This window comes from Mustela nigripes, chromosome 6 (genome assembly GCF_022355385.1).
Source record: "Mustela nigripes isolate SB6536 chromosome 6, MUSNIG.SB6536, whole genome shotgun sequence".
Taxonomy (NCBI): domain Eukaryota; kingdom Metazoa; phylum Chordata; class Mammalia; order Carnivora; family Mustelidae; genus Mustela; species Mustela nigripes.
Window position 1 is genome coordinate 125,527,910 of NC_081562.1, and position 13,992 is coordinate 125,541,901.

At 38.8% G+C, this 13,992-nt stretch overlaps 1 protein-coding gene across 1 annotated transcript in view; it reads left to right on the plus strand.

Moving 5' to 3' along the window:
* The window catches only part of ARHGAP21 (Rho GTPase activating protein 21), a 137,192-nt gene that overhangs the window by 102,233 nt on the left and 20,967 nt on the right, over positions 1-13,992 (plus strand). The window contains 2 exon segments of the mRNA XM_059404163.1: positions 10,449-10,616; positions 10,752-10,854. Coding sequence (XP_059260146.1) covers positions 10,449-10,616; positions 10,752-10,854 — 271 coding nt within the window.

Genomic DNA, 13,992 nt, shown 5'->3' on the forward strand with positions numbered 1-13,992 from the left:
AAAAATTAGTGATCAAATAAATTGAGAAATGCTGGATTTAAATAGCTAAACAGGTTTTGTTTGTCTTTACTATGGGACTCTTAGAATCATAAATATGCTACTTTGTATTTCCCAGGTGTATTTTCTCTTTTTTTTTTTAAGATTTTATTTATTTATTTGACAGATAGAGAGCACAAATAGGCAGAGAGGCAGGGATGAGGGAAAGGAAGAGGGAGAAGCAGGCTCTCCGCTGAGCAGGGATCCTGAAGCAGGGCTCGATCCCAGGACCCTGGGATCATGACCTGAGCCGAAGGCAGACGCTTAACTGGCTGAGCCACCCAGAGCCCCCTAGGTATATTTTCTAACACTATTTTTCATAGAAGTATTTGACCATGAATCCTTTTATTTAGAGGATCTCTGTTTAACATATATCATAAAACACACTTCAGAGAATATACTTTATGCTATCTCATGGAACCTTTAATTAAAAGGAAAGAAAGTAGGTTTGCCTTTGTATTATCACATTCTAGAATCTTATATTCTGTGATTTTAATAATTATTTTTTATCATTTGAACACATTCTAGGGACACCTGGGTGGCTCAGTTGGTTAAGCAGCTGCCTTCGGCTCAGGTCATGATCCCAGTGTCCTGGGATCGAGTCCCACATCAGGGTCCTATCCCAGCTTGGCAGGAAGCTTGCTTCTCCCTCTGCCTCTGCTTGCTGCTCTGTCTGCCTGTGCTCACTTGCACTGTCTTTCTTTCTCTGACAAGTAAATAAATAAAATTCTAAAAAAAAAAAAAAAAAAAAATTAAAAAAAAAGAAAGAAAACATTTTAGATTAATGCAAGAAAAAAACAAAAAAGAATTAAGTGCCTTGGCTTTATTCCCAAAATACCAGAGAATGGAGCCAATTCATTTGTTTAGTCATTTATAATAGAGAGCACATGGTATGTCTTACAGAAAGAAAATTCTCCAACATTTTGTTACACATTTAATGTCTAATATTTCTTTTGGTTCACAAAGATTTAGAGAAATGAAAACAAACCATTTTATTTGTTTTTAAACTAGGAATATCAGTCATTGGCAGTATTTTCTTTACCCCCCACAGGTGATTTATAAAGCTTCATAGTAAGTACTGAAAATAAATTTTTACTTCTTTTATGAGTAAACACAAAACAAAATGAGTAATGAGTTCATAACTAATTTGACATTTACTAGGAGGATTTAAGATGTATTCTACAATCTGAACTTCCTCCATTTCTTTATACTACTCTTATAATTATTAATATAGAGAAACTATAGCTGTATTACCCACACTCAGCTTTCATTTCAAATTCATTTTCCTCCCTTTTTCTTGCTATTTTTTTTGTTTTTTTATTTTTTAAAAATTTTTTTAAATTTCTTGCTGTATCTTTAATACTCTGTTCTCATCTCAAAGTTGGCCCATATGCATGTACTTAGCGTTAGCCTATGTAAAATTGAATTAGATTTGTACAGCCTTACTGGTCCTACCTTTTTAAACCAACTTAGCAGGTTTAAAGCTTGTGAGATATATACCTAGATTACAGGATTGAAATTTACCCAGCAGCAGTGGGAGTGGGTGAGTGTTCCCTTACACCCAGCTTCTCCCTCTGGGAGCTCTAGTCTCCTAATGCTAGTGGTGATATTACGGGCGGTGCACCAAGTGCCCAGCCATTCTTTGATACTAATACTTATTGAGTCTTTCTACAAAGCATCTGATCTATAAAGACAAAAATTATACTCATCACCTTACAATCTTTTTCATCCACCAGCATTCCCACAAGATGTGACTCCATTGGCACTTAAACTTTTTTAAATTTTTAGTTCTATTGAGTAATGGGGTGGAGTTCATTTTTAAATATAACAACAACAACAAAATCCCCAAACTTCTGTAGTACTTTATAACCTAACAAGTATTTCATGTACCCATCCTTTTAACAGCCCGGTACGGAGTGTAGGTCAGGAGTTAGATGCTTATCCATAAAGGACCCACTTTATAAAGTTAAGTTGTTTGCTCAGGGTTTCTCAGCAGGTAACTGGCAGAGTTGATTCTCTGCTAGCTCGGAATCTCCTATTCTTTGGACAATGCCCTAAAAATGTGCTACAATTTAAATCCTGGCTTTCACTCTTTTATTTTTTTGAAAGATTTTATTTATTTATTTGACAGACAGAAATCAGGAGTAGGCAGAGAAGCAGGCCGGGGGTGAGGGGTGAGGGAGCAGACTCCCTGCTGAGCAGAGAGGCCAGTGTGGGGATCAATCCCCCTGGGATTATGACCTGAGCCGGAGGCAGAGGCTTTAACCCACGGAGCCACCCAGCCACCGCCTGGCTTTCACTCTTTTAAAGTTAAACCCAGAAACTAATTCTACATTCAGTATTCACCATTCTTAACTCGGACTTCGTAAAATTGAACTTGCCTCTTTTTAGTAAATAAATGAGTGTGTTCCGAGTTTGTTAACAAAGCTCTTCCCCATGGAATAATTTTAGATGCCCATTTACCTTCCTTTGGTAGTAGCATTAGCTTTTATCCCGAACTATTTCAAATTTATCGGCAGCACACCTTGTAGAATAATATACTGAATTATTTAGGGGAAAAAAAGTTTTAACTTAGCTCTATGAAAACTATAGAATTAATTCCCTCAAGTTAGACTTTCTCGATTTTCAGCTAGTTCTTTCATGTTGAAAACCGCGCTATTAGTAACTACACTCTCAGCTACATCTGGCAGTTTAAAAAAAAAAAAAAAAAGTCCAAACCTTCTAAAGCCCCCTGACAGATCCCTGGTTTAGAAAAACCTGCAGGTATTTTAAATTACTACACAAATGATCATTTTACACCCTTAGTGGATCTATTACTCTAGACCTCTTGACCAGAATTGACCCTCCTGATATTCCTCGTCCAGTTTGGGGACTTTATAGGTAACGAACTCAATATCCAGGGAAACTGAGTGGCTTTCACACAGTCAAACAAGACAGGACCCCCTGCCCAGTCTTCCCTGTTCCTCATAGCTTGCTTCTTTTCTGTGTGAAGATTACTCATTTGAAAGAAAAATTGGTGCCTCGTGTTTATTGACTGTTTTTAAAGTAACTGTCAGATCTCTTGAAATGAATACTTCCAGCATTTGTCAGCTAGCGAGCTGGGCCGATTTTCATACCCACGTGCCCCCGCCCCAGCACCCCCCACAAAAAACACACATAGAATCTTAAAACCTTGAGTTAACCCATCTCATCTCTGGGACAGCAAGAATTCAGCAAAATAAATGGAACGGTTATCTGTGGTATATCTGAAAGTGGGCTCCCACTTGCCCTCTTTAAATGTGGATCACTTGCTGCGCAAACATGTTCATGCTGTCCTGTCTGCTGGCCAACCAGCCCCAGCACTGGCCACGTGGCCACGCACAGCCCCCGCTCACTTCATCCCCCCCCCTTCCCCGTCCCTACTGTCACGACAGTTTGTCTTCCATTTACGGCTCCACTCCTTTTCCCTCAGCACCAGCTGCCAACTGGTAACGGCAAACATGCATAAAGCATCGAAATTCTCCTCCCGGGGCGCCTGGGTGGCTCAGTGGGTTAAGCCGCTGCCTTCGGCTCAGGTCATGATCTCAGGGTCCTGGGATCGAGTCCCACATCAGCCTCTCTGCTCAGCAGGGAGCCTGCTTCTCTCTCTCTCTGCCTGCCTCTCTGCCTACTTGTGATCTCTATCTGTCAAATAAATAAAATCTTTAAAAAAAAAAAAAAAAAGAAATTCTCCTCCCTTCCTGATCTTTTAAAAAAAATCATCTCTCTCCTGGGAAGATGGAGCATTGGATTTTTGGTGTGAAAATAACCAAATCTCAAAATGACTTTCACAAAGCCAGCTGTTTACCTAAATGCATGTTACTGAGCTGATTAGCAAAGAAGTTTGGTCATGATAAATCCTATTATGATAATGAGTTGAATTATTATTCAAAAATGGGAATATTTGGACCAGGTGATGGGACCCTTTACCAGTTGATATAAAATTTAATAGGACCTACTGTTTCCAGAGCTCTGTTTGTGACTAACAAAGAGTTTCAGTAAGTAGAGATCTGTCACTTGATGATCAGAGATGAGAACCTCATGTTAATATATTACTGGCTTATTTTTTAAGCATTCTTTCTAACCAGACCTCTTAAATTTAAGATGTGTGGAGTTTCTTGAGCACGTCATCTTTATCAAACCCAAAACTTTTCCACCCGATGTTGAGTAACTGGTATTGCTATTAATAGGGTAAAGTATAAATTTTCCTAGGGAGTTCAATTTTTTAGAATGACTTTATTTCATTGTGGTTACATTAGATTAAATGTATCACCAAAGGGTAATGAGTTGTTACTTGTTAGTCCATAAGAAAGAGCTCGTGCTTCCCCACTGGAAGGAGAATTCAGCCTGATGTAACTGCTGTCCATCCCCTTTGATTTACACTGAGTGTAAATATCTCAGAAGGCCAGTAAAAAGAAAAGACAGTTTTCCCATTTGAATTTCTTTGTAAGAAAAAGAATCCATTTGCATTATTTTATTCTCCTTTTCCTTAAGGACGAGGAAAAAAATCTCAAAGGTTTTTAAATACATATTTTGCTTGAGGGATAGATTGACTTTCTAGGTCATTTGTAGTCAGTGTCCCTTTTTGTGGATTTGGAACAGAAGCAGTTTGTTCAATCCATACTTTTAGTAAAAATTATAGAAGCACACTCATGCTGTTTTGGAAATATACCCAATGCGGGGTTTGAACTCACGACCCTGAGATCAAGACTTGTGCTGAGATCAAGAGTCGAACACTCACCTGACTGAGCCACCCAGGCACCCCTCCATATACATTTTTACATTAGTCACCATTTCTTCCAACTTATACTCCTCCCCTTGCAACATACAGTTTATTCCGAATCGTGTTTGAATATTATGATGTTAACATTCCTTAAATGATAGTGCAATTCGGGGAGGGGTAGAGTCACCTCTTCCTAGCAGAGGCGAAATGAAGAGCAAAGGTACTTCCAGGAATGGACTGTTTAGCCATAGGCTATGCCCCAAATTCCAGTAATTTCACTTGAGTTTTATAAAATGATCCTCAACTATAATTTTTAAAATACAAACTATGTTGATGTCATGCTTTCTTTGCATACTTATTTGAATGGTGAGAAAAATTCCCCGTAACCCAGCTCGTTTTAGAAGAGGCCCGTTGTGCTCTGTTCTAACGCACAGCTCTGGACAGTATGTCTCATGAGGAGTCATGCTTGTTTGTGAAGGGGAACTGGAAACACTCTGTGTTCTGTGTTTGTGTTGGTTGGAATTCTCTTGATGACAAATGATAGTTTTTTTCATATTAGCTCATGCCAAAAAGGAATGTCGGCTCACAGTGAAAAAGTTTTGGGGTAGACCTAGTTCTGTGCATGACTGGATCTGAAAACTCAAGTGATTTGGCATCAAGATTGGGTATCTTTTTCTCAGTTTTGATTTCTTCATTCTCAGATAGTTTTTCTCCACATGGTAGAAAAGATGGCCTCTGGCAGCTAAGTTTACTGATTTTTATAGGTCTTGTTCCCCAAGGAAGGGAAGAAAAAGACTGTACTTTTTTTCAGTATCCATATATCAAATCCAATGGAGAGACTATGACTGGTCCTGACTGGATCAGCTTCTTCGCCCTTGGCCCATCACTGTGGACTCAGTGAGCAAGGGCCTCCTGCGGAGTCAAGCCTGGCACATCCACAGAAAGGCGAGCACTCTGGTAGCCTTGCTGAACCCCAAAGACAGAGATGGGCAGCTAGTAGCATCCGTTCTCTGCAGTCATCTTGCAGAAGATGGAGAGGAACAACCAGGATAGGAACATCATGAGATGAAAGTATCTGCCAGGTTATGAGATGAAAAACAGCTGTCCAATTTTACTTGGTTTTATTTTGTTATTTCATTAGTAGTCAGGTTTTCTTTCACATTTTTATTAGGCTTTTACATTTCTTCCATGATTTGTCTTTTCATGTGCTCTGCTCTTCTGTTACGGTTTTAGTTGTTCCTATTTCATACGAGCTCTCAATGTGTATTAGGGCTTCCATTTTTTTTCTTTGTTGTTTGAAAAGCAATTCTGAGAGTTACCCATAAAGTTTTACAGTATGCTTAACTGATTCTGTACCTGTCTATATTTTTCTTTTTTTTTTTAAGATGTATTTATTTATTTATTTGAGAGAAAGAGAGAGAGTGGGGGCAGGGGATAGAGGACAAAGGAGAGAAAATTCCAAGCAGACTCCCCACTGAGCAGAGTCCAATGAAGGGCTCGATCCCAGGACCCTGAGATCATTACCTGAGCCAAAACCAAGAGTCGGATGCTTAACTGACTACGTCACCCAGGTGCCCCTATATTTTTCTTGATTTGTGAAATCTTATAGATGTTCTTCTGGAATTTTAATTGAAAGAGATAACAGTGAAATTTTTTTTTATTCAGATATGAATCATCAGCTTAAACATCATAATTTGTAGTAGTCTCCCTTTGGAAAAAATCCAAATTGAAACATGGAGTATATATTTTCTGTGAGAATTCATTCGTTATCTATTTTTGGAAGACAGTATTTTCCAAAAATGAAATAAAGATTTGGGGCCTTTAGGTCTGACTTTTTTACAGATGAAGGAAGAGTGATCACTTTGAATTTGAATATATAACAATTTCAATGTCCTCTCCACCTTTTCTTTATTGTGAAGAGCTATGGGGCTCTTAGTGAATAAGGGAAATTAAGGCCTCAGATGTTCAGTCAGTCCTTGGATTACGTAGTTCAGGAGGGATTATGCCCTTGATAATAGCAAGTCTACAGCATTGATAGTTCATAACTGTGTTCTGTGTCCATTACTTAACATCTTAATGTAGTGTGTGACATGCCTCAGAGATGATCAGTTGTTTTTATCTGACAGAATATTTAAGTTTGATGATTAAAAATATAGAAATTTGTCGAAAATCTGACGGCCCCCTGGTTTTCTCTTTGGACAACTTAATAGTGCACATTTTCTTACAGTGGAAAATGAGATAAGCCTGAATCATTCTTGTTTGCACGTAGTCTACGCATTGGTGATCATGAAAGCATAGGTTAAAATTAGGGCTTTAAAATTCCAATTAATCATCACAACAGCAATAGTATTTTTAAAATAATGGAGGGTGCCTGGATGGCTCAGTGGGTTAAGCCTCTGCCATTGGCTCAGGGATCGAGCCCTGCATCGGGCTCCCTGCTCAGCGGGGAGACTTCTCCCCGCCAACCCCCATCTGTCTGCCTAATTGTGATCTATCTCGCTCTCTCTGTCAAATAAATAAATAAATAAAATCTTAAAAATAAAAATAAAACAGTGGAAAGTTCTCACATTTTTACAGCAAATGAAGAATTGGTTTTATTAAAGTATAATTCATAAATATGAGGTAATATAATTCTTTGTATTGTAGAAGTACAGCTAGCTTTTCCTCGTCTCTCTTTAATGCAGTAATACATATATATATTCTAAAGAGAGCAAAAGGACTGAAGTGTGTGAGCACAGGGTGCTAGGCTCCCGCCCAGGCCTCTCCATTCACCCTTGCTCCCTGGAGCAGGTGGTGTCTGTCCCAGCCCTTTTTGTACACATATGCTTAAAGCGGAGATTATTCCAACCCAGTGTGATACAGAAACTTCCTCCAAGATATAGCAAGTCAAAAGAGATTAAATGCATACCTCTAGGAAGTCCAGAGTCACAACAAAAATTGCCTTTTGAAATTTAGTTTAATACTTAATCCATGAACATTATGAATTTCAGTCTGTGCTATTTAATTTTAATAAATAAATAAGTGTAGAAATGTTTTAAATTACTTTGCAAGGCCTAAAATTGTCTTGAAAGATTTTCCCCACAGCATTTCCTAGGCACTCTTGGACATACGTATTGCCCACCACTGTTGAGAATGTTTTCTCTCCTGCTGTTAATGCTCTCGGTACTATATATGCCACGTAATTTCTAAAGAATACAGATTTTCCCATTCATAACCGTGCATCTGAATCCATAACAGATTGGTGTCCCAAGCAGACCCCAGAGGACCCAATTTACTTGATGTATTATTTGAAAAGGTTGATTAATTTGTGGTAATTTACATCATAATAAAGTTTGAAAGAATATAATCTTTTTTTTTTAAGATTTTATTTATTCATTTGTCACAGAGAGATATCACAAGTAGGCAGAGAAGCAGGCAGAGGGTGTGGGGGCGCAGGAAGCAGGCTCCCTGCTGAGCAGAGAGCCCCATGTGGGGCTTGATCCCAGGACCCTGGGATCATGACCTGAGCCGAAGGCAGAAGCTTAACCCACTGAGCCACCCAGGTGCCCCAAGAATATTATAATCTTTAGTAAAATTAAATTTTTATCCTTATTCAGTTTATTTAAAATTAGTTCTCTTCTCTTGAAAAAAAGAATAATTTCATGCTCACTAACAGGATATTTAGTTGTCATGTACTTGATTCATAGAGAAATTAGTAAACTTGATTCATAGAGAATTTTTAAAAATGTTTTCTGGTGCTAAAATATAAAGGCTTTGTAAAAACATAAAAACGTAAATTAAGCTCAAGATAGTCAGAATTTGTAGATTTTAGCTGTAAATGTTAGAGTTTATATCATTATTAGTTATCTTGATGAAAATGCTACCCATTAAAATGATAGAGCATTCTTAGGATTTGGACAAAATTAAAATAGTTTGATTATTTAAACCAAGAAATCAAAGTCTGTATCATCATTATAGTATATTCTTTATAAAAGCTGTTGTTATGATTTTCTAAGGCTTAAGGCATTTGATTTTAGGGAATAGAGTTCCAGCATTCTATTAAATTACACTCTCCTGGCCTAGAATGTTGGAATTTAAACCATTGATGTTTGTATAAGAGTAAAAATTTCGAACAGAGCTATTACTCACCAGTTTGGAAAACAAATATAGTTTACACTTCTGGATTAAAAATTCTGGCATCAGACTCTCTGGGTCCACATTCCGTCCCTGTGGATCAGTAACTTTACACGAGTTACTTAACCTGTCTGTTTTGGCTTCTTCGTCGTAAAATAGTACTTACTTCATAGGGTTTCATAAGAATTAAATGAAAAATATATTTAAAGTATTTAGAATGGTGCCAATACCTACCAAGCTCTGTGCATATGTTAGCTGTTGCTATTAATGTGTCCGGGCATATAGCATTTCTGTTCCTGACAGATAGTGACAGGCTTTTGAGAAGCTTGAAATTCATAACATCTAAAGCATCTATATTTCTACAGGGGCACCAGGGTGTCTGCTCAAGGGGGCATGTGGGGATTTCTCCTCTGGGTGAGGGCCGACATTTGCTTGGGAAGAGGGCAGCTATTCCTGATTAGCACAAAAGTGCCAAACATTCAACCTGTGGCTATCTCAGTCCATTCGGGCCTCTGAATACCACAGACCGGGCAGCTTAAACAAGAGCCATTTATTTCCCCCAGTTCCAGAGGCCAGTAGACTTGGTGTCTGATGAGATACCGATTCTTGGTTCATAGAAGTTGTGTCCTCATATGGAGGAAGGGTCAAGGGATCTCTCTCTCTTGGGCTACTTTTTGAAGGGCTCCCTAATACCATTCATGAGAGTGCCACTGTCCTGACCTTATCAGTCCCCAAAACCCCACCTTCAGATTCCATCACATTAGGGATTCGGTTTCAAGATTAGTTTTGGGGGGAACACAAACATTTTATCTATAGCAGCGGTCTTGATAATGTGTAACTTTTTCTGGAAGCCATAAACTGTCCTTTCTCATTTTTCCATAAAAATTGAGGATACACTCATGTGTTTTGTGCACAGGAAGGTTTTAGGACTTGATACTCTGAAAGGTAAGCCTCAGCCAGGTCACCTTGCTTAGCTTCCTGAAATGAAGACATTTAAAATTAGGAGAGCAATTCTTTTAAGGGGGTACATGATTACCGTTCTGTTTTCATAGGTTCAGGTTCTAAATACCTATAACTTTGGTATCTTGATTATCTGTTAATGAAGTTATTAATTGTTGGTAGAAGCAGCAACTTATTTAATTTCTTAGATCACATTCTCAATTATTTGGAATTACTAGACTAACAACTGTATAAGATTTTTAACAGACAGGTGTTTTCTTTATTGGTACTATAGTGTCTAAGTGTTAAAATCTATATCTTTTTAAAAAAATAATGTGTATTGATTATTAATAATTAGGTCATTTGGCATTCTGGGGTTTTTTCTTTTTTCCTTTCTTTTCTTTTCTTTTCTTTTCTTTTCTTTTCTTTTCTTTTCTTTTCTTCTTCTTCTTCTTCTTCTTCTCCTCCTCCTCCTCCCCCTCCTTTTTTTTTTTTTTTTAAGTAAGCTCTAAGCCAAGTGGGGGGCTTGAACTCATGACCCTGAAATCAAGAGTCACATGCTCCACTGACTGAACCGGCCAGGCATCCCACCAATATTTATTTTCATTTTATTTTCTAGATGAACCAACGAGCCCCAGCATTGATCATGACCTTGCACACATCCCCGCTTCTGCTGTCATCTCAGGCTCCACCCCGCAGGCCCCCCAGGCACCCTCCATAGCAATGGTCCCTCCCAGCCTCGCCACGTCGGCTCCTTTAATTCGCCGCCAGCTCTCCCATGACCAGGGTACGTTTCAGCGAGTGGCTGTGCAAACCATCTCTCTTTCTCACTTTTCCACGCTATGACAAACTATGGTCTCCTCATTACGAAAAGGATCTGGAAACCACCTGCCGATGTCTAAACGTTGGCTTTTGATTACAGAATCTGTCGGACCTCCCAGCCTGGATGCCCAGCCCGGTTCAAAGACCGAAAGATCAAAATCCTATGATGAGGGCCTGGATGATTACAGAGAAGATGCAAAATTGTAAGTCTTAAGCATATCATTTTAAATATTTATTTGTGGGTGTTCAGCATAACTTTGACATATAAGTACTGAATTTTAATGATTTCTTTTATACTTTTAACTTTATAACATTAGAAATGCAAATAAAAAATAAAATAGTTATTCCATTAGCTGTTCAGTTGAATTTTTAAAATTAGCATTCGAAAATCAGTAATACACAAACAGAATGCCAAAAATATTTATATTAAACAATCATGGCTACTGTAGGCCTCTGGCTACCCAGGTGTCTTCTCGGACACCATTATGTTACTGTTTTCTGAGCTCTTCTCTGCATAAAATCACATACAGACATTTACACAGGCTTATATGTGTGTGTACATATTCTAATTATTTTTATAAACAAATGATAGATGCCAGGCACACGGATCACGGCGATTATCCAGTGTGTCTGTTCCTGGCTCAGCTTTCTCATGCTTGTTTCATTCTCCACCGAATAGTTTTACCAAAATATATTTAACGGTCATTCTATAGTCTATCAATAGGCATTTAGACTGATTGAATCTTATGCTACTGCAAACAATACTTCAGTGACTATATTTGTTCATTTAGTATATAAGTGAGTATGGTTGGAAGAAAGATTGTCACATCGAGGGGGTGTGTATTTTTTATAATAATAAACATTGTCAGCTGCTCTCCATAAAGCTTATACCAAATCACATTCCCACCACAGTTTCCAGAAGTCTCTGCCCCCCATCAGCCCAGCGTGCTATTTAACATTTGATTTTTTGTAAATCCAGTGGTATCACATGATAGGGTTTTTTTCTTTTTGGAAAATTTCTTATTAATTGAATATCATTTCATATGTATTTAAGAGATATTTATATTTTCCTTGTGAACTGCTTGTTCATATCTTTCACCCGTCTCTGTACTGTGTTCCTTATTGACATCTGGGGGCTCTTTTATTCAAGGAAACTAGCTCTTTTCTGAGATGAGTGTTGAAAGTCCTTTCCCAACTAAGTATTTTTCATTGGATTTTCTTTTTTTTTTCTTTTTTTAAGATTTTATTTATTTATTTGAGAGAGTGAGTACAGAGGCATGAGTAGGGAGAGAGGCAAAGGGAAAGGGAGAAGCCGACTCCCTACTGAGCAGGGAGACCGACACGGGGCTCGATCCCAGGACCCTGAGATCATGACCTGAGCAGAAGGCAGCCGCTGAATGGACTGAGCCACCCAGGCGCCCTTCATTAGAGTTTCTTAAGTTTTTTTAAAAACTGTACAAAAATGTTAAACTTTTTCCTTGCAGTCAAATTTAGGATATATTTTTTTTAATGGCCTTCAGATTTTGAGTCATAATGAAAAAGCCTTTCCTCCCAAATTACAACAAACTTCTTCTATGTTTCCTCTCAGATTTATGCTTTTCTTTATCTTTGTGTGTGTGCATGTATTTACAACTTTGATTCATCTGGAGTTTATTTTATTCCAATTAGTGAGATAAAGGGCCAACTTTGTGTTTTCTAATGTGTCTCAGTTGTCCCCAAAGCATCTATTGAATGTTACATTTTTCCCACTGATACTTCATCTTTACTATATACTAAATTATTAAACATACTTAGTTTTATTTTTAGCCTCCATTCTGATCAGATGATTTATCTGTGTACTCACATACACCAGATTCTTTTCATTGTAGTGGTTTTATACTGTCTTTACTATTGATGGGACCATTCTCTCATTACTTCATGTTTTTTTCCAAATTCTGGCTATTTCTGTTTATTTTACTACTTGAATTTTAAAGTCAATTTTCTAGTTCTTAAATTCTTATGGATATTTTTAGCAACACAGTGTTTTAATTTATACAGTTAAGGAACATTGACATTTTATGATTCTGAACCTTTCAAAGAACAATTTTGTCTTTTTTATCCGTGTTTTTGTATCGATTTTCTGAAGTTCCATTTGATGATGATTTATACTCCAATAATAGCAGTTCTTCCCGGACCGACTACACACCGGAAGTTTGTGTGGGGGCGTGGCCACGGCAGTGGTCCAGACTAGCCGGAATTGTTCCGGTGATGCAGAGTTGAGTTTGTGAGCTCTTTTAGCCTTTACTTCTTCCTCACTAAAAAGATGGCTACACCAACCGCACACCGCTTCCTGCAAAGATGACAGGACTGTGTGTTTCCTCCTTCGTTCTCATACCCCCTGATATCCGCGGCAGTGAGTGAGGCTCCTGTGGCTCTGGCCCCCTGTTCCCCACAGTCCCAAACAAGGGCAGCTTTTGATCTTCAGAGAGCAGTGCAGTGCAGTTTGATCTGAGATATGCCATGAGTGGTGTCCTGCCTCCTTGTATCCAGCCTGTCCTTCACAGCATTTAACCCCCCATCTTGGTGTACGGGGATCCATTGCCGCCCAGACTTACGGGTGTCTCCTGATCGTGCTGGGGACACAGTTTGCTTATCTGTTTCTGGCTGTCTGGTTTGGGGTGCTTTAAAAGGGGATGGCAGTCATATTTTGCAATCCTAAATTCCTTAAAATGAATTTTGAATTAAAAAAATAAGTCTTGGGACACCTGGGTGGCTCAGTTGGTTAAGCGTCTGCCTTCGGCTGAGGTCATGATCGTGGAGTCTTAGTAACGAGTCCACATCAGGCTCCCTGCTCAGCAGGGAGTCTGCTTCTCCCTCTGATGCTCCCCCTTCTCATGCTCTCTCTTTCTCTCACTCTCATTTTCTCTTTCACAAATAAAAAAATAAAATCTTAAAAAAAAAAATAAGTCTTTGTCCCTTAAAGTTAAATCATTTTGAATAGTTAATGCAAACCTATCTTCAGAAGCCCTAAGCCTTTTCAGTTGGCAGCAGCTGGTCTCATACCGAAGCATCCCGATTGCGGTGGGCAGGAGGAATGGTGGGCCCAGACTGGCCCTGACGACGCTCTCCCTGCCGCATTATCCATCATTATTAACATTGCGGAGCCCTTAACAGAGTGTTGCAACTGGGGCGCCTGAGTGATTCAGTGACTTAAGCCTCTGCCCTCGGCTCAGGTCATGATCTCAGGGTCCTGGGATCGAGGCCCGCATCGGGCTCTCTGCTCAGCAGGGAGCCTGCTTCCTCCTCTCTCTCTGCCTGCCTCTCTGCCTATTTGACAGACAGAGATCACAAATAGGCAGAGA